Source organism: Haliotis cracherodii, unplaced genomic scaffold, assembly GCF_022045235.1.
Source record: "Haliotis cracherodii isolate W230 unplaced genomic scaffold, xgHalCrac1.p SCAF_6, whole genome shotgun sequence".
NCBI lineage: Eukaryota > Metazoa > Mollusca > Gastropoda > Lepetellida > Haliotidae > Haliotis > Haliotis cracherodii.
Window position 1 is genome coordinate 20,306,271 of NW_027266319.1, and position 25,733 is coordinate 20,332,003.

The following is a 25,733-nucleotide window of genomic DNA, read 5'->3' on the forward strand; positions in this document are numbered from 1 at the left end:
CAACAAAATTCCACAAATTACCGTGCATGGCCCCGTACCACAAAGCAATCGTATTGTAGTGCAACGACAGTCGTAGTCTAAGTTAAAGTATGTGAGTTACGATAACCTTAGCACTACGATAATTTTGTGGAACGGGCGCCTGAATTCTAAAGGTGGATCGTTGTATGGTATTAAATTCATACTTTTATACCTTTGACGTGTTTGAAGTATTATTCTGTTAAACTCAATTGGATTATGCCGTGGATCGTGTAGGTGTCAGCCTATTCACACTCAACAGTATAAATAAAATACTAAACTCGCTCCCATGTAAAACCAATTTGATTAAACTCGTGGATAGTTGTGGTATTTGACTTGCTTTCGCTCATCAGATAACACTACTATTTACTCGTTTCATAAAATTGGTATTACACGGTGTTCGTTTAGTATTCAATATAAAGATAACCAGCTTCAGTGGCATCGTAACCGATGACATCACAATGGTCTTCAACATAATGAAAGCATTGTGATACAATTTCATTGCAATGTTATCTCCCCTAGGAAGGATGCTTGATCTCACCCAATCGATATCCAATGGAGACCAGTTTGGGATTATAAAATTGAATTACACTTTTTATTTTCTAATTTCCAGGATTATCTTGTGTATCACACTGTCATGTTCATATGTTCATGTCCCATGTGTATGAACAGTTCACATACATTTACCACTGGCTTCATGGAAGAACATGTTTGTTTAAAAACAAAAGTTTCAAAGTGTGACCTTTAGGAAATGGGAACTTGTTCTGATGATGATATTCTTATTTTTAACTCTAGTACAAGGAATATCAAACCGTGTCAAATAGTCCTAAAAACAGCATAGTATGTGTGAAAAGAGAATTGACGAACAATTCTTCGCCCCACCCTGGATTGACAGTATTTGGAGTTATCCCCCTTTGACCATGCTGATTCTGTTGTGTAACTTTGTTAAATTCATGTTAATGTTTAGATTCTTTTTCTCACTCATAACAAAATGTGTCACAAACAATCTGAGCTAATTGATTGTCTTTTGTTATTGACATTGAAATAACATCTCCATGTATTTTTGTGTTATTTGAATCACAACCATTAATAACCTAAAAGTATCTAGTTTACAGTTGCCATGCTCCTTAAATGCAATAAAAAATAATAAATTGTGAACATACTAGAAATTGTCTTGTTTGATAAACTTGTATTACTGTCCTCTCTGTGAACGTTTGTTTTAAGGTATGTAGTATGGATAAACATTCAATATTGCATTTTATGTGTATATAGGAAGTTATACCCTGAAAATATATGGAAAAACATAAGAAAAGTAATAACTTTGAAAATTGAAATTAGGTTGAACAATTTGTACCAAATAATAATTAGGTATACAAGAGTTATTTCCCTTTGACCATACATGTTGCTGAATTCAATCAAAATAATGATGTTGATTACACTCAACCAAATGTCCTATAGACTTCTATAGTAACATTATACAGTGATCCCTCGCTATGATGCTACCTTGGGCGTCCAAGTAATTGATAGGTGTTACAGACGATCAAAGGTTTAGCAGAAGTGGAGTTGTGGCGGGTAGGTGACCAACACAACAGTACATGCTTGTTCTGCGTACCTAACACATTCTATGCTGCATGTTTCAGAGTTTGAAATTTTGTTAGAATATACATGTAGTAGTTGTTTATGATTCATACTAAATAAATATGTATCATTTGTTATGCTCATAAAAAGCACACAGTATCTCTTCAGCGAATCCCGTGAATGAATAATTTTGGTCAATAAACATTTTAAAAAAAAATGAAAATATCTGTGGTCACATTCAGCATAAGTCATCATGTTAAAAGATACAGCACTAAATATTGAATAACATGGTCAGTTTTTGCTTACTGGATGGATGTAAATTAACAACATACAAATGTCACACAGTATCATCCAATCACAGCTGCACGCTCTATCTTCTCTATGAAAGCGGATGATTCTGATTTATGTAGTATAACCAGTTATGTGCATGATGTGGCTGCAAGATATATTTTTTTTAGTAAAAATGATCCAATTTCTCTTGTCAACATAATCTATATCAAACTTTAGAAGTTACAAAAGATGTAACAGAATGATGATGATGGTGGTGGTGTTGGACTAGGGGTGGGAGGGAATGTATTCTTACACCCTTGTCAGCAATATTCCAGCTTCAGTATTGTAAGTCAGTAAATAATCAGGGCGGTCAGGTAGCCTTGTGGTTAAAGCGTTCGCTCGTCACGCTGAAAACCCGAGTTCGATTCCCAACATGGGTACAATGTGTGAAGCCCATTTCTGGTGACCCCTGCCGTGATATTGCTGGAATATTGCTAAAAGCGGCGTAAAACCATACTCACTCACTCACTCAGTAAATAATCACCCCGAGACATTCAGCCAGGTCGTATGTTAACCTCCTTGAGCCATTGCCCCATGAAATCATGGAAACAGCCACGTCACAGACAACACTTTAGTCAGCTCTTATGACATGTATTGAATACCAAGATCCTATTCTTTCGCAGGGATGATGCTTTGGGAGGAGGGAGACAGGTGCCTCTTCTTCTGTAACCATCCCTCAGTCCCCAATTCTGTGATATGAAGCACAACTTCTGTAACCATCCCTCAGTCCCCATCTCTGTGATAGGAAGCACAACTTCTGTAACCATCCCTCAGTCCCCATCTCTGTGATGTGAAGCACAACTTCTGTAACCATCCCTCAGTCCCCATCTCTGTGATATGAAGCACAAGTTCTGTAACCATCCCTCAGTCCCCATCTCTGTGATGTGAAGCACAACTTCTGTAACCATCCCTCAGTCCCCATCTCTGTGATATGAAGCACAACTTCTGTAACCATCCCTCAGTCCCCATCTCTGTGATGTGAAGCACAACTTCTGTAACCATCCCTCAGTCCCCATCTCTGTGATAGGAAGAAGAACTTCTGTAACCATCCCTCAGTCCCCATCTCTGTGATATGAAGCACAACTTCTGTAACCATCCCTCAGTCCCCATCTCTGTGATGTGAAGCACAACTTCTGTAACCATACCTCAGTCCCCATCTTTGTGATGTGAAGCACAACTTCTTTAACCATCACTCAGTCCCCATCTCTGTGATGTGAAGCACAACTTCTGTAACCATCCCTCAGTCCCCATCTTTGTGATGTGAAGCACAACTTCTGTAACCATCCCTCAGTCCCCATCTCTGTGATGTGAAGCACAACTTCTGTAACCATCCCTCAGTCCCCATCTCTGTGATGTGAAGCACAACTCCTGTTACCATCCCTCAGTCCCCATCTCTGTGATGTGAAGCACAACTTCTGTAACCATCCCTCAGTCCCATCTCTGTGATATGAAGCACAACTTCTGTAACCATACCTCAGTCCCCATCTCTGTGATGTGAAGCACAACTCCTGTAACCATCCCTCAGTCCCCATCTCTGTGATGTGAAGCACAACTTCTGTAACCATCCCTCAGTCCCCATCTCTGTGATGTGAAGCACAACTTCTTTAACCATCCCTCAGTCCCCATCTCTGTGATTTGAAGCACAACTTCTGTAACCATCCCTCAATCCCCATCTCTGTGATAGGAAGCACAACTTCTGTTACCATCCCTCAGTCCCCTTCTCTGTGATGTGAAGCACAACTTCTGTAACCAGCATTTTATTCACGCTTTCGTTAATTTAAAGACTTACTTTACCTGACTCATGTAGAGATACTACCGGGTATTCACAGAACTATTGTTATCAACACTTCATCACTAAACATAAGCAGTCTCTGCTATGACTTACTTAAATCGAGTATTGGTTCTAGATCGTTCTATAACATTCTTATTACTTCAGTAAATCCACCACCAGCAGTGTGCAAGACATGGAAAACGGAGCTGAATGTTTGTATAGATTGGAGACAAAGGCTTTTGCAATATAGAAAAAGTATTCAGGATAAGAAATTACAAAAAATTCGTCGACGAGTTTATTGCCAGAAGAAACAGTACAAAACATCGCTTTTACATGAAATGGGGACATTTTACTGATATATATTAAATCCCCGCTGTCTTCAATAATGTTCCAGCTATATGACGGCTGTTTGATCGATGCTATGAAACATGATCTCTCTGTCTGGGTACCAAAACGCACAATTAACCAAGTCACCATTTCTGACAACCCAGTCCTTTCAAGTTACCTCTCACAACCAGCATATTGAGATTGGGATCAATTCCAACCTGAAATCCATACGAGGACCAAATGATAATTAGATAAGTCATACAAGAGTTATTTCCCTTTGATCATAATTGATGCTAAACTCAATCGCCAAAACTTTGTTATGTGGTTGCTGGATATTAAGATAATTCTGTTTTATGAAGTAAAGATGGTCCAATTTATTTCATTAAAGTGATCTAAAACATTGTACAACCTGAAACAGAATGACCTATGTCGTCAGGGTACAATGACATGCAATCTACCAAGTTATTGACTCTGACCATCCAAGCCATGCTTGCCGTAAAAGGTGACTATGCTTGTCGTAAAGGGTGACTAACGGGATCGGGTGGTCAGGCTCGCTGACTTGGTTGATGCATGTCCTCGATCCCAATTGTGTGGATCGATGCTCATGATGTTAATCACTGGATTGTCTGGTCCATACTCCATTATTTACAGACCGCCGTCATATAGCTGGAATATTGCTGAGTGCGGCGTTAAACAACAAACCAACCAACCAACTTATGATAAGTACTATTTGGTCTTTGAATGGCGTTTAGAAGTGATACACATAGGGAAGAGAGTTTATGGAGGTCATCTTCTTAATTATGAGGAACACCATGTCAAAAAAGTTGACATCCATAAATCCTCTTCCTCAAAACTATAGGCTGGTACCATTCTAACCAGGAATTCACATGGAGGAAATATTTGTATTTGCTAGGACAAGAGACAAAATGAAGATCTAGGATACTAGATCTAGGAAGCTAGAACTTAATTTTAAAAAGCTGTTAACTTTTTTCTGGCTTCCATCTATAACAAGCTGTTGTAAATGCATAGACCACAAGTCATCATTGCATGTTGTGCAACACATTGACATCCTGTTGCAACATCTGATGAGAATCTCAAATAAGTGAGAAATATCACGACTTATGACATCCCGATTGATGTGATAATAATGCCATTTAGGAGGGGTGTATTATAACAGGCTATAGCTTAATGGATATTGTTGCAGTGGAACAGGTTTATCTGAACTTCTCAAAGGATGTGTTTTTAAATGAAGTATATGTACTGGCCCTATTATCTTAATGGTGATCTAAAAATATGCTGACATTTCTATTTCACAGCTGCATAATCGAGGGTTTTTCCTGATGCAAGAAGAGGTGTAATGATCAGTGAAACTGTTGATTTTAGGCCTTTTATTTTTTATTAGTTGGTTTACAAACATTTTGGTCTAAAATTCAATGTAGGTGGTCGAAAAAAATAATATGTTTTTACCTTCCAGTTTAGTACTGCTACTATTGAATGAAAACCAAACTTGTAGGTCACCATCACAGAAGTATGATTGCCATGCAATCGAGAAAGATAATTAATTGTTTTTTTTATAAAGATTACTGTTCACCATCTTATGAACATCTTATGAACAGCAGTGATAATATTTTAAGTGTTTTTGTTTTCAACTAATTGTAAAACACAGTTGAGCCATAAAGTCTTTTCAAAAGTCATTAATTTAGTTTCTAATTTCAGGGTGTTTTTGTCGAGGGGTCTCATCAATCAACTAAATTAGTATAGGGCCTTATGTAGGTATTCTCAGTCTGATATTCAGGCCAAATTCATATAATTGACCAATCCCAAAATCCCATGTAAATCCCGGGCAATACGAATATTTATTGCTCAATGACAGTATATTAATGACAAGTTACGATATCTATTAGTTGTTATCGCACCATAGTTTTGATAGATGTATTGATTATTATGATACTCTTAACATCCCTAGTAAGAGCAAGATAAAATAAATCTGAAAACACGATTTTCTTATTCGTCACAAGAATTTGTGCTTACAGTTAGGTTCAACTGCAAGACCCATGAGACAGCCTTAACTAACGCTGCTCATATGGCAACATATTCACATAACAATTTTACGTACTAAAAAACATGTCTGTGATTTTAAAAAAATAAATCCCACCTAGAATAGAAGTTTACACAAAGAAATCTATAGGAAAAAAAGTATTCAGCCTTTAGGCTGCAGATTCATGACCAAAGGTCAGGCTGAAGGTGAGGAATGTAATAATGCTTTTTCTCAAGTTCAGCACTACCTTCCGTGTGACAATACTTTCATCATGTGAAAATAAGAGTGAAACAAAGGGAGAATTAACTTTGATATTATTGTAACAATGATTCATATGTTATGGAGGTGGTTCATTTGTGTTCCACATGGCTCATGGTCTACATGTTGCAATATTCCTTCACGCAAATGTGATTGTATCATGGTATGTTTCACGCTGGTTACGTGATGAATGGATGCAGGTACGCTTCAAAAATTGGTATATTGAGAGATGTCTGCAACAGTTAATCAGCTTCCTTCTGTGTCCCTCCCAGGTAAAACTGACTGATAGGTAGACTAGAGTATCATTATTGATCATTATTTCGAGAGCTGTCACGTAAAAGTGTGGATTCATGTTAGGATGGGTCAAGTTTTTTTACTTGTTTTACAGCTTCCTCTTGACAAATGTGCTCAGATGTGGGCTTAAAAAATTGGAAATCAATATTGGTAATTTATTTTGTGTGTGGCATATTACAAAGAAAAAAGAATTGTCGAGTTGACGGCCCAATAATTCTGTGTTATTTTTGAAACAATAGTTATGAAAAGATCTAGCTGTTTTTACTTCAGATGAAAAAATATATCTTTACTCAATTTACACCTTTTCTTTCAATTATTTATATTTACTTGATATGAAGATTCACCTTGTAGATCAGCAAACCAAGTAATATGACACTTTACTTGTGTGTGTGTATGGTTTTACACCGCTTTCAGCAATATTCCAGCAATATTATTGTGGGGGACACCAGAAAAGGGCTTCATACCATTCACACATATGAGGAATCGAACCCGGACCTTCAGGATGACAAGCTAACGTTTAAACCACTAAGCTACCCCACTACCTTAGGTAATGGGGGTTTAGTTTAGTTCTCAGATTCCTTGTACCTTTTGTAGCTATAGAAAATTTAGCAATTGGGAACATTTTTGAATTATTTATTTCTAAAGTACAATAAAACAGGCCACAATGATTATATTTTCATCCAGATTTATTTTATTTTTTATTTAAAAGAAACTGATCTCCTGTGACCATTTACTGTCAGTGGATGTGATTCATATGAAGCATGAATGTTTGGTAGGAGTACATGTATCAGGATTTTACAGTGACCTATGAAATAATGTATTTAAAGGGTCTTACAGGAAATATGATGGTCCTGTAAAATAATGAAATGGTGTAGTGTACTGTACATGCTGTATTTGATAATTTGATTAATTACTGGACCAGTTTGTTTCTTTCAAGAATTTGGTACTATGAATATTATTGTGCATCCCGAGGGATGCCAGCTATCTTTTTTTCGTCATCCATAGTATACATTTGTGCATAGACACACATTTCCACTCATGTAAAACCATGATATGAGTTATTTTTTTTCAAGTAAAGAAAGACTGGAACACACATTGTGATTTTTCATCGCCTGTAGGTATTTAGGGGGAGTATAATTTGCTGTACCGGTAGTAGTGAGCCAGGTGGGGATGAAAATCAAATAATTAATTTCTCATGGCCTTCTGCACAGGTTTTAAAGAGCCATTCATGCCTTTGAAACACTTTACCTCGTACCCTTAGCTTTATAGAACATATTCAAAACGCCATACAAACCTACATTCTGTGATCTGTGTGAATTCTTACTGGCACAAATATCCATTGGGTGTTTATAATGATGCAAAGTGTTCAAATTCAAATTCTTTATTCACAACGATAGAGGCCACAGGCTCTTTGAACAAAATGTATGACACATATTTATGGCAACAGTCACAATGATAAACTACCGTATTCGACGTAATAAGCGCCCAGGGCGCTCTCAAAATTAGAAATAGGGAGCTCTTATTAGAATATTATTTAGGTGGGGAAAAAAACAGATAAAAGATAAATTTCGCGGTTTATGCTGACAGCCTGAAATGTTTATGTACGACAGATATTTTTTTCCAGAGTTTAATTGCCCATAATTAAGGGTGCATATAACACACGAGTGCGTATTATACGCGAATAAATAAGTCTTGTGTACATTGATCAATCGGAAGGGGTGCTAATTGCCAATATATTAGCAAATATCGCCGTGGGCGCTTATTAGAGCGGGGCGCTTATTACGTCGAATACGGTATGTGTTCTTTCTTCTTTACTCTGACACAGATATCTAGCGAAACTAAACATGAGCTTTGTGTTAGTAGTACTAATAGATAAAAGTACATTAGACCTATGGACATTTGGGTATAAATAATATCTTGAAGGAATATAGAGATGGCATCGATGAGTGTGTGAAGGGCACACTAGCAGGAAATGAAACCCATCTTCTATTAGACTAAATTGACATAGTGCACAAAATCTTTCTTTACGAGAAATGTTCAATTTTCTACCAGTTTCTATTTCCAGCCAGTATGCACTGCAACTAAACTTGGACATACATGTTACACAATACAAATCGTTTTCACACTTCAATGTTAATTCAAAATGAGAATAGAAGGACATTTGAGAGCTATAACATAAACTTCTGTGCCATATTTGTTGGAAATTGTCTTTTAAATGTTGCAATAAGGTTGCATGGTGGAGAACAATAAAAGCTTCATGGAGGGGTACTATATGAATTGGGTCTTATGAAATGAAGGAACATATTATGAGTCAGATCATGTACAGTGTCTCCAAGCTGGCAACAAGCACTTTATCAAATCTAGTTCTTTTTCAGTGCAGGTGTGACCCGTGAAGATCCGGGGTAGAATAGGTCTTCAGTAACCCATGCTTGCTGATGGGTTAGGGTGGTCGGGCTTGCTGACTTGGTTGATGCATGTCATCGTATCCCAATTGCATGGATCGATGCTCATGATGTCACTCACTGGATAGTCTGGTCCAGACTCGATTATTTACAGACTGCCATCATATTGCTGGAATATTGCTGAGTGTGGCTTTATACAAAAAACAAAAAACAAACAGTGCAGATGTATTCAATTATTAATGCAACCTCAAGTCTTTTTAGTTTTGGTTGTGAAAGTGAGAAGAATGATTTAGTACAAACAGTGATTAACGTATTCAACATAATAAGCGCCCTGGCCGCTCTCGAAATTAGAAATAGGGGCTCTTATTAGAATATTATTTGGGTGAAAGAGTCGAAAGATCGTAAATTTTATGGTTACTGCTGACAGCCTGAAAAGATACAAAAGAAAAGTCTGTGCCTATTATACACGACAGATATATTTTTCCAGAATTTAATTGCCCGTAATTAAGGGTGCATATAACACACGAGTGCGTATTATACACGAATAAATGTACACGTATTGTGTACATTGATCAGTCGGAAGGGTGCTAATTGGGATTGTTCACTAGCCAATATATTGAAAAAATATCGCCGTGGGCGCTTATTACGTCGAATACGGTAGTTGAAGATAACTTTGTGTAAAGGTTCAGCCAGTCCACCAAAGTGTTCAGTATATCAGGTATCCTGAGATACTAGATATTGGTAGAAATGATGAAATTTTGAAATAAGTTTTTATTTCTTTATCTTTCTCTTATGACACCTAAAATGATATGAGAAGGATAATAACTCTTTTTATTACCAATAGGGTTAGAAATAACCAAGTTCATAAAAATCGTATGCGCACTAGTTCAGATGCACTTCACGCGCATCAGTGTATTGTTTGCTGGTGTAAGCTTATCATATGACCGGACTTTCCCCTTGTTTGTAAACAAACGCACTTATTCTGAAGTAAGATCAGACAGGCCTAACCCATGCCTTTCGATGCGCTTTACATATTGTTTTGCATAATCATATAGATATACTACTACAACTGCGACAGTGAGGTGCATGACAATATAGCTTTACACATCAAAGTGACCATATACCGCTAGCTCTCGGTAGGAATCCCACATCTCACTGTGTAAGATGTGATGATGTGACAGAGGTACTCGTCTGACCACAAGGAACTCTGCTTTTAGTTTTCGTGCTTTTTGTATTCCATTCTGTGGAGGGGGCACGGGTGGCCAAGTTGTCTAAGGCGCCGCGATTCGCTGCGCAGAGTTGCGTCCCTTGCGCACGCTAGAAACCTTTGATTGTCGGTTCAAATCCAGGTTCATCCCGATTATGTTTCTAGGTTTGTCAGCACCATACCTTTGCTCGTGGGTTTCACCGTAGTGGTAAGTGTCTGAAACCTGAATCACTTCGGGCTTCCTGATATAACTGGAATACTGTTAAAAGTGGTGTTAAACCCAACTCACTCACTCACTCACCATTCTGTAGAGCATGTTGTCCTGTATATATCACACAGGTTACAGTCAACCTGAGAGTGTCTAGGGCTTCGGTCCTGCCCCACACTCAAGCATAAGTTACATGTGGTGTCTTCTTAGGCAAGTGATTCTGTTTTAAATGTTCCTCTGTTCACGGGCAGTCAGTGGGTACCCGGTAGGATGAGATGGTGTTGTGACTCTGAACCTTTTAGTTCCTCACAGACAGATGGGGTTGTACACTACCAAGGGAGCTGAGAATGAAAATCTTGTGCGCATTGATCCATTGACCGGGGTAATAATAATATAGTGCCATTTATTAGGTGAATGGGATTTGGCGCATTATAAATGGACTTGTTATCATTAACAGCTGAGTACTGATATCGTCCCAGCAATGGTTCTCCAAGGTGAGCCAATGCCATTGATTGTGTAACACAAGAAGCAGTTGAGTCTTTATAGACCTCAGTGCAGGCGTGCACGGACCACATTTGAGAGAGGAATCACTGAGAACAGGCTAAATGTGTGAAATGACGGGCTTCACCTTTTGTACATGGGGGAGTGAGTAGGTAAACAATGCATTTCCTCCGGGTCTTTATTGAGGAAGAAAAACAGAAAGAAAAACAGATTAAAAGCGAAAATGGAAACGTTTTGCGACTGAGCCCTCCATCAGTGTTTTTCCACATAAATGGAAATGTATGGGGGACATATGGGCTCGGTCTTGCAAATGAGGAAGAATTTGAGAGATTTCTGAGACATGTAAACTACTATCAAGAGACATATGTTGCCAGTTCCAATGGTTTGGGTTGAGAAGTCATTTTTTTAAACATGTTAGACCAAATGTAACTTTTTTAATTCATTTTGTCATATGCATATTCATTATAAATATATTTGCTTCATACCAGTCAGGGTTACCAGATAAAAAGTAGTTAATGGAATAATATTTTACCACCTAACACATTATAGCCTCCCAGTCACCCATTTTGTATAACCATTTAATGTATTTCTGTACGAAGCAATACAAAAGAAAATATCTATTACACAAATGCATTTATCTATTAAATATTTCTGTTAACTTTGCGGGGGCATAGACTCGCCATTCCTTAAAGTACTGGAAGGCACTGCCCTGAGTTGCATCCCTTTGCTGTGCCAGGATTTACTGGCCATAGTTTCAAACCCCAGCTTGCCCCCAATTGTGATCATTCATCAGTCAGCACCATACCCATGCTTGTATATGAATACACTATGCCATTTAGAAAGTGGACAAATGGAACAAATGTTATATTTGGGATAACACTTTCTGAGTAAAGTACAGATTCTAGTACATTTTTGGTTGAGTCCCATCCTGGATTCAAACCCACACTGCCAGAGTGAGGCACCTACTTATCGCCTGCACTCAAATGGTAAACGACAGCTTTCCTCCCTGAATTGACTGAACTATTATTCAAAGTGTCATTAACACCCATCATGTATGCTAATCTCACTCACTCACTCACTCACTCACTCACTCATGAATCTATTTTACAAGCTTAAAACATTACACTTGTTTCAACAGGAACAGTCGTTAGTGGACCAAATTTCAACTTTTTTTAATTCAAATCCCAAATAGGAATGGTTATGATGATAACCTGTTAATATTGAAATGGGGTTTTGCCCCTTATCGGTAGCCCCTGTGCGTGAACTCCCACTTGGAACAACATGCTACACAAACATGTGGGAGTGGATGGGTTGCATGTGGTGTTCCCACAATGCATGCGGTAGTCTGATCAAGCAGGGGCACTTGTTTCCGTAATGTTTTCATACACACAAATCCATTACGGCTACTTTGTCATATGCTGACAAGTAAATAATGTGAAAAAGATCCAGATGAATGTGTCTGTTTTATTTATTTCATCAAATAGATATATTTAGAAACACACCACCAGTGGGAGAGGAGAGATTTGTTAAGTAGCCTAGTGGTTAAAGTGTTCACTGTTCCGCTTATGACAATATATTACGAATAGTAACCATGGTAATTGTTTGTATTTATACTACATAAGGAAGCCAATGTCTTCAGTTTATAAATATTTACCTTTAATCTTTATCAAAGTTTTGACAAGTTATGTGAAGTAGTGACACTTTACACAGAAGAGTATCAAGTCTAGGCATTTAAGTGGTTAATGAAGAAACCCTCATATTGGTGGGTTAATTAGCCCAGTTGTCATGCTGTTTACTTTGCTGATTGAAGGAAGAGGATTGATTTCTGCATCAGTTCAATATTTGAAAGAACAGTTCTGACAAACTGATTCAAGGTGTTTAGGGGCCTGGGTGGTCCAGTCTTCTAAACCTTTACAGGGATCTTGATGGTCCAGTCTTCTAGACCTTAACAGGGCCTGGATGGTCCAGCCTTCTAGATCTTTACAGGTGTCTGGGTGGTTCAGTCTTCTAGACCTTTACAGGGGCCTGGATGGTCCAGTCTTCTAGACCTTTGCAGGGATCTTGATGGTCCAGTCTTCTAGACCTTAGCAGGGGCCTGGATGTCCAGCCTTCTAGATCTTTGCAGGGGCCTGGTTGGTCCAGTCTTCTAAACCTTTACAGGGATCTTGATAGTCCAGTCTTCTAGACCTTAACAGGGGCCTGGATGGTCCAGTCTTCTAGACCTTTACAGGGATCTTGATGGTCCAACCTGCTTCTAAACCTTTACCAGGGTCTGGGTGGTCCAGTCTTCTAAACCTTTGAAGGGGTTTGGGTGGTCCAGTCTTCTAAACCTTTACAGGGGTCTGGGTGGTCCAGTCTTCTAGATCTTTAAGGGGCCTGGATGGTCCAGCCTTCTAGACCTTTACAGGGGTCTGGGTGGTCCAGCCTTCTCAGCCTTTACAGGAATGGGTGGTCCAGCCTTCTGGACCTTTACAGGAGTGGGTGGTCTTGTCTTCTAAACCTTTTCAGGGTTCTAGGTGGTCCAGTCTTCTAAACCTTTGAAGGGGTTTGGGTGGTCCAGTCTTCTAAACCTTTGAAGGTGTTTGGGTGGCCCAGTCTTCTAAACCTTTGAAGGCGTTTGGGTGGCCCAGTCTTCTAAACCTTTGCAGGGGTCTGGGTGGTCCAGTCTTCTAAACCTTTGAAGGGGTTTGGGTGGCCCAGTCTTCTAAACCTTTGAAGGCGTTTGGGTGGCCCAGTCTTCTAAACCTTTGCAGGGGTCTGGGTGGTCCAGTCTTCTAGACCTTTAAGGGGCCTGGATGGTCCAGTCTTCTAGACCTTTACAGGAGTGGGTGGTCTTGTCTTCTAAACCTTTTCAGGGTTCTAGGTGGTCCATCCAGTCTTCTAACCATGTACAGGGGTTTGGGTGGTCCAGTCTTCTAGACCCTACAGGGGCCTGGGTGGTCCAGTCATCTAAACCTTTACAGGATTCTGGGTGGTCCATTCTTCTTAACTTTTACAAGGGTCTGGATGGTCCAGTTTTTATACAGGAGTGGGTGGTCCAGTATTGTAAACCTTTACAGGGGTCCAGTATTTTGTGATGACATAATATGTGGCTGTCACCTCTAAGGGTGGCCCAAAGTTCTTACACTCATTTGCTGCATTGGTCACTTGATGTGCTTAGATGTATTCTAGGCATTGGTGAATATACGTTGTTATGTCCTAGGTTATATTGGGGCACTGGTGACCCAATGTCCTAAGTTGTATTGGGGCATTGGTGTCTGTATGTTTCAAGGTGTAATGACAACATGAGAGCCTGTGTGGTCTAGTGTTCTGAGATGTTATTGTTGCATGACTGGCCATCCCACTGATTAGCAAGATCATTAATAGGTGGTCCAGTTGACTTTGGGCCTGACAGAGGCATGGCTGTCCCAGGAGCCTGAAGCAGACGTGGCTGAGCTGCATTTTTAGGGCTGCCCCAAAGTAGAAGTCAAACAGGCAGACTTTCGCGGGTTCTTGGTTGCCTAGTAACATAGCCTGAGGTTTGAGGTTCAAAACTATATTTCTTGTAATATTAGCTCTTTTGAATACAAATCAAGAACACCCAGGGAACTGTTCACATCATGAATGCATCAATATTTATTTTATGCTGAATCAGCAATTTTGCAGCTATTGTCAACTATAGAATCAGTGTACAGTGGCTTTCACTGGAAACTACGCCTTACTTTTCCTTTTTACACCCAGTGGGGATTCAAGGGAAGAATTGGTGACCTTATGTCCTAATGTGTATTGGGCATTAGTGACCAGTTTCCACCCCATTGGTGATTCCAGGGAAGAATTGGTCCCCCTGTATCCAATGCTTGTCACAAGATCAGACTGAAATAGTTATCAGGTGGTCATGAGCTTGGCTGATTGCATGTGACTGTAGTCAGATGCCATGGATTGCTGCTCATGCTTTCTGTCACTGGTTTACTTTGTCCAGACTGGATTATTTATTGGCGCGTGTGAATAGACAGACATCGTCTCAAATTTCTTTTCTTCTAGAGGAACTTTGACCTGAACATTTTCAGAAGTACGACTTTATTAACTCCTGTACTTGATGGATTTATGGCAGGCTGGCTAAGATCAATGAGACAGGGCCTCATTCTCAAAGTTACCTTGGTGTTTTCGTAGCAGCTATTTATGATAGAGTTCTGACATAGCTATGAGTGACAAGGTCCTCGAAGATCCGGGTTAGAATAGGTCTTCAGCAACCCAGGGGCGGTCGGGTAGCCTAGTGGTTAAAGCATTCGCTCGTCACGCCGAAGACCCGGGTTCGATTCCCGACATGGGTACAATGTGTGAAGCCCATTTCTGGTGTCCCCCATCGTGATATTTCTGGAATATTGCTAAAAGCAGCGTAAAACCATACTCACTTACTCACTCTTCAGCAACCCATGCTTTTTGTAAGAGGCGACTAACAGGATCGGGTGGTCAGGCTCGCTGACTTGGTTGATGCATGTCATCGTATCCAAATTGCGTTGATCGATGCTCTTGATGTCAATCACTGGATTGTCTGGTCCATACTCGATTATTTACAGACCGCCGTCATATAGCTGGAATATTGCTGAGTGCGGTGTTAAACAACAAACCAACCAACCAACTTATGATAAGTACTATTTGGTCTTTGAATGGCATTTAGAAGTGATACACATAGGGAAGAGAGTTTATGGAGGTCATCTTCTTAATTATGAGGAACACCATGTCAAAGAAGTTGACATCCGTAAATCCTCTTCCTCAAAACTATAGACTGCTGTCATATAGCTGGAATGTTGCTGTGTGCGCGTGCACACACACTCATTGCTATGTAAGTGCAATAATCTTGGATGTAAAACCCCATTTCACCTCACCTCACATGACAACTGTCAATGTGTCACCTTACTAAATGTGTCTCGCCATGGTGTATTCAATTCATTAAACCCTGTACACCACCACATGACCCATGGAACAAATTTATCACTAGGAATTCACAAATTACAATGATTTGTTTGCAGGGAAATATGTTTGATTTATTGGGATGTTGTAATGTGATGGTTTTTTTTATACAAGACAGCAAATGACTAATCAGACTGCTAATTATCAGACAAGTAGTCATTATTTTTATTTTCCCTTCGCTGTGGTAACTACAATATCAGAGGCGTGTTTAGGACGGAGGGCGCTCACGATATTACGCGAGCGCGCTGTTGATCACGGCTAACCGGGCGAGCGCACACGTGTACTCGCGAGCAAGCTCAAGAGGTAGTTCGCCTCGTAATCCAAGATGGCGTCGCACATTGAACAAATGTTTGCCTTTGATGAGAATGGAACCGATGTCAAAAGAATAATCTTATAGAATAGATCTACCATCAAAAAGTTATTTTTGCATTTTCAATATATTGACACATGATGATCAGGGAAGACAATAGGTGTTCCACAACCCATATGTTTGCCGATTGAGTGATAAGACTCGCTGACTTGGGTGATGCATGTTATCGTATCCCCATTGCACAGACCGATGCTGATGTCGATTGCTGGATTGTCTGGTCCAGCACAGGGGCATGTAACCAATAATAAAGATAAACACTTTGTTATCATAAACATCAAAGTATGAACCCATCAAACTTGTGATGAAATTAAATTTGTGAACCTATGACACTTGTGGACAGGGCTGTTTTGATCCCCGATGACGACATTTTGGATGCTATGCCGCGAGTGCAAGTACGCGTAATATTGCCTTACTGTACTCTCACCCTCCTGAACACGCCTCTGGTTTATGTGGCACATGATATAACATGATGACTTTGTGTGAAGCGTAACTCAATAAAACACCCCCTGTGAAGATCCGGGTTAGAATTGGTCCCCAGCAACCCATGCTTGTCGTAAGAGGCGATTAAATGAATGAATGGGTTGGGGCCGACTCTCATTTCCTCGTACCCCGACAACATGGTTCATTGCTCACAATATTAATCACTGGATTGTCTGGTCAAGATTTATTTCTTTACAGGTCTACATGATATAGCTGGTATATTGCTGATCTCAGCATGAAAGAACAAACAAGCAAAACAAAACAAATGTTGATTTTGCAATAATGTAAAAGGCATCTAACAGGATCGGGTGATCAGGCTCAGTGACTTGGTTGAAAGCGTGTCTTCGTACCCCGATTGTGTGGATTGGTGCTCACAATATTGATGAGGAGCGGTCAGGTAGCCTAGTGGTTAAAGTGTTCTCTCATCACGCCGATGACCCAGATTCAAATATTGCTGGAATATTGCTAAAAGTGGTGTAAAACCATACTCACTCACTCACTCACTCAATATTGATGTCTGTATTATCTGTTCCAGACTTGATTATCTACAAGCCACCGTCATATAGCTGGAATATAGCTGAATGTGGTTTTAAACAAGAAACAAACAATAAAGCTAGAAAGGTTCAAAACTGGGTGTGTTCTAAGTACCCCCTCTGGATATGACTCAAACTATTTGGACATATTGCCTTATTAAAGCATCATGAGTGAAGGACCACCCTCGGCAGTCAATCTCTCCAGCTTAAAATGTATAAGTCTATTTAATACCTTTCATTAATTAGTAATTACAGCATTAAATCAGTTTCAATGGTGCTGTCATAAGGTTTTATAGCCAAGCTTCTTTTATGTCCCTGTTTTGAAAATATTGTGATATAGACTTTTTCATATGAGGCACTTAATTTGCAGAAAAAATACATGAAAAGGTTGCATTCACTAAATCTAACCCGACCACCATGGGCCAATGTCTGTATTGTCATTAACCCAGAACTCATTAATTTCATCAATTTAGGATTGAATTTTTCATGTAATAAATTCTAAAACAACATTCACATAGTCTGAAAGTAATTTAGATGCAGTATGTGCTTGCAATACCTGTGCAACTGTCATATAAATCTTATATTGCATGTGATCAAAGCATTTTTACTTGAATTGCATGGATAATCTGGCTTGAAAAGTCACAGTTGGTATTTACGGCTTTATATCACCCCTACAGTGAGCCTATAACAGCCAAGGACACTGAGTGAAGTAGGGAACATTCTCTCATTTCAAAGCAACTTGATATAATGTGTCCCAGTTTAATGCTGATCCCAAGACTTTTTGTGTACGCTGAAATAATTTCACCCATAGAATTGTTAAATATATCAAAAACACAATTTAGGAGCTAATATGAGTTTTATTTTGCCAGTGTCGTTATCAATTAAATCATTTGCATAATCATGATAATGAGAGCATGTGTAGGAAAAAATATGTTGAGCTGTTTATCTGTCATCTAAGGCCAAAGTAAAAATGTTTTGTTTCTGTTGTTTTAAAAATGTAGTGAGATTACTTTTGGGATGAGGCAGATATTTCTGCATTTTCTTTTAACTACAGTTAGTATCTTGTGCTACTGTCTGTCAAGTGCCAGAAAAATGGAATATTATCACAACAGTAAGATAACAACTGTGGTACATGATAATATCATGACAATTTCTAGCTGATACCTGATACTATTTTCCATCTGATAATACCTTGATAACAGTTAATACCATAATAATTGACAATACCTTATTATTGCGCAATACCCGGTGGTAACATTCATTACCTTGGATACTAATAGTACTAGATAATATTATACTTTGATAATAGACAGTACCAGTACCTTCAAAATTGCTCAGTGACTGAGAGTACCTTGATGACTGAAAATTGTAAAATATAACACAAACACACATGCCCTCCCAAATCCCTCACCACCAACCCCACAACCCCCTACCCCATTCTCACGCCTACCGGTATATCGTGTCTCCCCAAGCTCTAAGGAGGGCATCCCCTAGACATGTCTATGTCTGGTTGCATTTAATAATATGCTGTATGTAATCACTCAACCAGGCCTGTGTTTGTGTCCAGAAAGTACATTACATATCCTGTCATTATTTCAGATGTAAGAAATGTTTATTAATACCAGGAGGTGATAGTGATAATGCTTTAACTTTCTAGGAAATATGTCGACGTGACAAGGAGAAAAAACAACCATGACGTGGTTGAGAGGATTTGAAAGCTGTCTGGAAAATGTAAGTATGTTGCTTTGAAGTATTTGGTATGCTTTGAGTTATCTCGAAAAGGACTAATTTCTTAAGTCTGAAACACAGTTTAAGCCCAGTGTCATTTGATTATGTAGTGTACCTTCGTATTGCAAATAAATGTACAGCTTAATTCATGGGCCTGTTGGATCATAGAGATAGCCTAGTGGTTCAAGCACTGGCTTATTACGCCAAAGGTCTGGGTTTGATTCCCTACATGGTGTCAAACCCTGTTTATTCCAGACATGATATGGTTGGAACATCACAAGAAGTGGTGTAAAGGTATACTCACTCACTCACTCACTCACTCACTCACTCACTCACTCACTCACTCACTCATTGATCTAAACTATATGCCTGTAACTTCCTATTTCCAAAGAAATTTCACAAAAGTACTTTTATTGAATAGTTTACATAAGTCACTTGACTAGTGACTTGTTCTCAATATACCTCTGACAAGGAAACGTGACAAGGAAACGTGACTAGCAACGACTCGACCTTGCCATTGGCTAATGTCGCCCAAAGTTCCTGTCAATATTTTTCCCGTGAATGAGCCATGCGGCCATGGAGTAAATACAAAACAAGAAGGAAGAGGCAGTGTGGACCCTCTGCCAGGGTTGAAGCTCGTCTGAAAATACTAAAACTATCCTCAGATGACCTCTTCCATATTGCTATTGAAACAGTTGCCAGATCTACAGAAAGTTACAAACTGATAATATGTCTCTATTTTAAACACCAGTTTATATTGTGTGTTTCTTGAAATAATTACTGTCATACAACAGGAATATTGCTGACTTGGCATTAAACAGCTCATGCACTTTAAGGTGAATCGCCTCTGTAATATGACAGGAATATTGCTGACTTGTCATTAAACAGCTTTCACTCATTCACTTTAAGGTGAATCACGTCTTTAAAATGACTGTAATATTGCTGGCTTGGCATTAAACAGCTCGTTCACTTTAAGGTGAATCGCCCCTGTAATATGACAGGAATATTGCTGACTTGTCATTAAACAGCTTTCACTCATTCACTTTAAGGTGAATCACGTCTTTAAAATGACTGTAATATTGCTGGCTTGGCATTAAACAGCTCGTTCACTTTAAGGTGAATCGCCTCTGTAATATGACAGGAATATTGCTGACTTGTCATTAAACAGCTTTCACTCATTCACTTTAAGGTGAATCACGTCTTTAAAATGACTGTAATATTGCTGGCTTGGCATTAAACAGCTCGTGCACTTTAAGGTGAATCGCCTCTGTAATATGACAGGAATATTGCTGACTTGGCATAAAACAGCTTTCACTCATTCACTTTAAGGTGAATCACGTCTTTAAAATGACTGTAATATTGCTGGCTTGGCATTAAACAGCTCGTTCACTTTAAGGTGAATTGCCTCTGTAATATGACAGGAATATTGCTGACTTGGCATTAAACAGCTTTCGATCATTCACTTTTAAGGTGAATTGCCTCTGTAATATGACAGGAATATTGCTGACTTGGCATTAAACAGCTCGTTCACTTTAAGGTGAATCGCCTCTGTAATATGACAGGAATATTGCTGACTTGGCATAAAACAGCTTTCACTCATTCACTTTAAGGTGAATCACGTCTTTAAAATGACTGTAATATTGCTGGCTTGGCATTAAACAGCTCATGCACTTTAAGGTGAATCGCCTCTGTAATATGACAGGAATATTGCTGACTTGTCATTAAACAGCTTTCACTCATTCACTTTAAGGTGAATCACGTCTTTAAAATGACTGTAATATTGCTGGCTTGGCATTAAACAGCTCGTTCACTTTAAGGTGAATCGCCCCTGTAATATGACAGGAATATTGCTGACTTGGCATAAAACAGCTTTCACTCATTCACTTTAAGGTGAATCACGTCTTTAAAATGACTGGAATATTGCTGGCTTGGCATTAAACAGCTCATTCACTTTAAGGTGAATCGCCCCGGTAATATGACAGGAATATTGCTGACTTGGCATAAAACAGCTTTCGATCATTCACTTAAGGTGAATTGCCTCTGTAATATAACAGGAATATTGCTGACTTGGCATTAAACAGCTTTCGATCATTCACTTTTAAGGTGAATTGCCTCTGTAATATGACAGGAATATTGCTGACTTAGTGTAAAACAGCTTTCAGTCATTCATTCACTTCGGAGGTCATAACCTCTATGCTATGACTGGAAAATACCAACTTGGCATAGAACAGCTTTCATGCATTCATTCACTATGGAGGTTATAACCTCTATCCTATGACTGGAATATAGCTGACTTGGCATAAAACAGCTTTCACTCATTTATTCACTTATAGAGGTCATAACCTCTATGCTATGACTGGAATATTGACTTGGTGTAAAACAGCTTTCATGCATTCATTCACTTTGGAGGTACTAAACTCTATGCTATGACTGGAATAATGCTGACTTGGCTTAAAACAGCTTTCACTGATTTATTTTAGGTTACACTTTTGTTATTTCTTGGTTTACGGATGCGTCACTCTTTCAAAGTCCAAATAAAGTTTCAAAGTTTAAAAAATAAATAAATAAATGAAAGTTACCCTTTTTTTTATTACCGCCGATCTTTTCGTCAAAAAGTTCAAACGAAAAAAGATTTCATTTCCTCGTCGAGCGTAAAGCAAAGGGAAGTTCACTCTGATATTTCTTGCTGGGATCCTTCTCTAATACCATCAAAGCTTGTCAACGCAAAGCGCAGTGGTGACCAGTTTAACTATTTCAACACTGTTGGCCGGTCAAGAAAGCCACGAGTCCAACCGCAGGGTAGACCGACCAAGTACGTCAAAATAGTTTATAATTTTATTAACCTGCTTGTCATATCATTCATTTATTAAATCTATCACATTTCACAATGTCTGAAACACGTATTCCATTTGATTTTGTCATTTTTTATCTATAGACACTAGACACTATTTCCCGCAATGTTATTGAAAATAAAATTCTCGGTCACACTTCGACAACGGGTCCTCATCGAACATGTCAAACAGCAAAGAAAAGACGTTTCAAGCAAATAATTGAATATATTATACAAAGTAATAAAATCAACAAAAATGTATCTAACAGTTGCCAAAATGACATCTAAGTTATTATTTCCATCTTTTCGTGTGATCGCATGTAATAGTAAGTCAAATGACATCTCAGCTTTCGTTGCCTCGATTTCTCGGACACGATGTCTTTAATGCCAAAATATATGCATAAGAAATCTTTGCCACAGCTCGTAACCTGCATTATGTATCCATAAAGTTCTATATTTTTAATATAGATCACGATTTTATGCTTAAAACATTCAGAATAACATGATTTAACCATAACCTTTTGCCAAAGTCTGAAAATTACCGTTGCTGTAATTTGATTGGCTGCCTTAGGTCACATGCTTAAATTTGACCAATCACAAACCTTGTAGCAGATTATGTCGGTAAAACAATATATGTTTTTTTAATGTATACTGACATGGCAGCCTTTGACATATGTGTTATTCATACAAGGCTTTGAAAACGGAGGTATTTCCTAATGTTGGTGAGCGGACAGCCACTATCATCAGGAAATGGGTGATGATAGATATTATTATTGTAATTCTTTTTTAAATAATGTTCCGACTACGTAAACAAATAAAAATAAAAAAGAAATAGGTGAGTGGACTTTATGCAATCTTATACTTGCGGATAATCGTTAAATTTCGCATCATTGGTCCTTGATCTGGACGTTATGAATGTTTTAGCTGACATAATTTTTATTTAAAACAAACTTTATTTAGTTGTTAATGAATTATTTAAATAATGTAATACACATAACTTTCATATTTATAAACAATAGGATTAATGAGACCTTTCAAATAGTGTATGGCCAAACATGTAGTAGCAAAGATGTTTTACAAGCAGATAATTTCCTTGATAAATGTTGGCTTCATCTATCACACAAGAGTCTCTGGGAACTTGGTGTCACAGCAGTAATCTTCTGGTACTTTGCCTGGTGTTGAAAGAGTTAATCGTCACCCATGCTGCCAAAATAGCAGCGTCTTTCGTGTATTTCCACCCATGACATGAATATTGTTATGTTGCCATCCTTGCACAAGCTGAGTGCCGGGGATATAATAAAATGTTCTTGAAAAGTTGAGTTATTTTACTTTTGTTACTCCAGGATATTTTTTTTCATACCTACCTAACTTTTTAGGGCAAAATTCAAGTAAAAAGATTGTGAGAGGCTTTTGTTTTGTTTTTCAAATTGGCCTAAATTGTGCCTCACTTTTGAAATGAGTTTGAAATCCATAAACCAAAAAATAAAAAAAGTGTCGCCTTAAGGTGAATCACCTCTGTAACAAGATTGGAATTTTGCTGGCTGGTATTAAACTGCTTTCATTCATTCCTTCATTCAGTCATAATCTTTATACGGTTACTGGAATATTGCTGACTTAGAAGAGTAAAACAGCTATCACTTAGTAGTTCTGACTTAAGCATAAACAGACCGCCTCCGTGGTCTTGTAGAGCGTCCGCCTGGAGAGCGGAAGGTCCGGGGTTTGATCCCTGGCCACGTCATACCAAAAGACGTTAAAAGATGGTACTTACTGTTACCCTGTCCGGCGCTCGGCATTAAGGGGCTAGAACAAGGACTGGTCGGCTCAGAGTCAGTATACTGTGTCTGAGTGGGGTATTCATGTTAAACTGCGGCATGGTATCTCAGTGAGCTAGCACTATAAATTGGCATTAGTCCGGACTAGTACAAGCAGACACACACACACACACACACACACACACACACACACACACATGCACTTTGCTATATAAGTACAATAATCTTGGACGCGACGTTAAGCCCAATTTCACCTCACCTTAGCATAAACAAGTTTGACTCACTCACTCACTCACTCACTCACTCACTCACTCACACTCACTCACTCAGGTATTCTTCTTCATGTTTTGTATTTTTACATGTTTTTGTGGAGTTTTGTTTTGTTTTGTTTTTCCTGTTACTTTAATAATGTAAGAATATAGTATAATAGTATACCAGAATCACTGACGCTAAGGTTATTTTAGGAATAACAGTTTCCATTTTGACAAACTCTTTAATGTTGAGTTTGCTTGTGTGCTGGATCTCATTGAGCCTGGAGTCTTTCCTTAAAAATTGTGAAGGAATATCTCAAATTCTTTTTTATCGGCTCTAATTTCTAGCAGTGATTGGCTGAACTAATGTGAATGAGCAGCACTGGTATAGAATATCAAGAGCCAGACAAAACATCCACCTTGGCTATGACCTGCTACAACCTCCGAACTCAAACAGAAACCTGTAATTTACCTGTCTGCCCTAGGGAGCATCTCACAAAGTCTGTTTGAATTTTAATCTTCTCACACTTATGAAAATGGGTATTATATTAGCAATGATAAGATTAGGTTAAGTTCATTAATAAGGATATATTGCAATGTCATTTATGCCTCATGATGTGGTATAGATTTCTTTACAGCCAACAAACCGTTAACCACTGTGTTGAGTCTGTTTTGAGAACACCCCTATGTAAGTGAGAAACAGTATTTAGTCTTTAACTTAATCATCTTCATCAATGTCAAATTTTAAACACCTACAAGGAGAATACTTTATTACAACTTGTTAAGATTAGATCTCAATCAGACCTTGCAGTGTAGAATTTTGACACTTGAATAAAAAGATTTGTTATCAAGTCCTCATTATTTCCCGTATGTAAATCATTCAAATCAAGAATAGTAATGGAGACTGGCCTTGGGGTGATACTGTAAAAGGCCATTGGAGTTGATTGAATGTTTTTGTGTTGGAAATTGGAGTACAACACAGAGATTCAGATTTCTACCAGAAACGGTCAAGTTTCTTGGACTACCTTTACAGTCATATTTACTTTTTGTGTATTAATACCAAGTATCGCCTTCATATTTCATATTATAATTTTGCTAACCCCAAACAGTGTTGCAGTCCTACCATTTGAGAGACACATAAAATTTGAACCACAATATCTGTAGATTTGTGGCATTACTGATCTTACCATTGTGAACTTGTGAATTTAAGATTATTATTTATGTTTTCAGTACTTCAGTACTTTCAATGCTCTGCTCACTAAGACAGCGGGATAGCCATCTGGCTATAAGGACAAAATGATGATTTTCAAATCTTCAAATCAAATTGCATAAATGTCTTTTATCTTACAATTCAATTCAAGAATATTCTAAACGAGTTTTTGATGAAAGTGCTGATAGTGACTGTGTTTGAAAAGCTTTTGGGATTGACCCAAACTTGTGATAATGTCTTGCTGTACTTTTAGTCCTGAATTTGAATCACCACATGGGTACAATGTGTGAAGGGTACTGAATTTCTGCCATGATATTGCTGGAATAATGCTAAGAGCAATGTAAAACCATACTAACTCACACACACATTCACTCACTCACTCAAACCCAACCCTCCCCACTCACCTACCCACTCACTCATTCACTCACACTTCCACTCACATACCCATTCATGCTCCTACTCACTCACACAAACTCCACCCATCCACTTACCCACTTACCCATCCTCTCACTCACTCACTCACTCACCCACAGACCCAACCACCCACTTACCCATCCTCTCACTCACTCACTCACTCACCCACAGACCCAACCACTCACTCACCCTCCCGCCCGCCCGCCCGTTTTCTCGCTTACTCACTCACTCACTCACCCACAGACCCAACCACTCACTCACTCACT

The 25,733-nt window shown here is 38.7% G+C and overlaps 1 protein-coding gene across 1 annotated transcript in view; it reads left to right on the top strand.

Moving 5' to 3' along the window:
• The window catches only part of LOC139446122 (cysteine-rich DPF motif domain-containing protein 1-like), a 49,421-nt gene that overhangs the window by 5,226 nt on the left and 18,462 nt on the right, over positions 1 to 25,733 (top strand). Inside the window, exon 4 of the mRNA XM_071227404.1 lies at positions 18,920 to 18,993. Within this exon, the coding sequence (XP_071083505.1) occupies positions 18,920 to 18,958 (39 nt within the window). The 3' untranslated portion in view covers positions 18,959 to 18,993. The remainder of the gene's footprint in view (positions 1 to 18,919; positions 18,994 to 25,733) is intronic.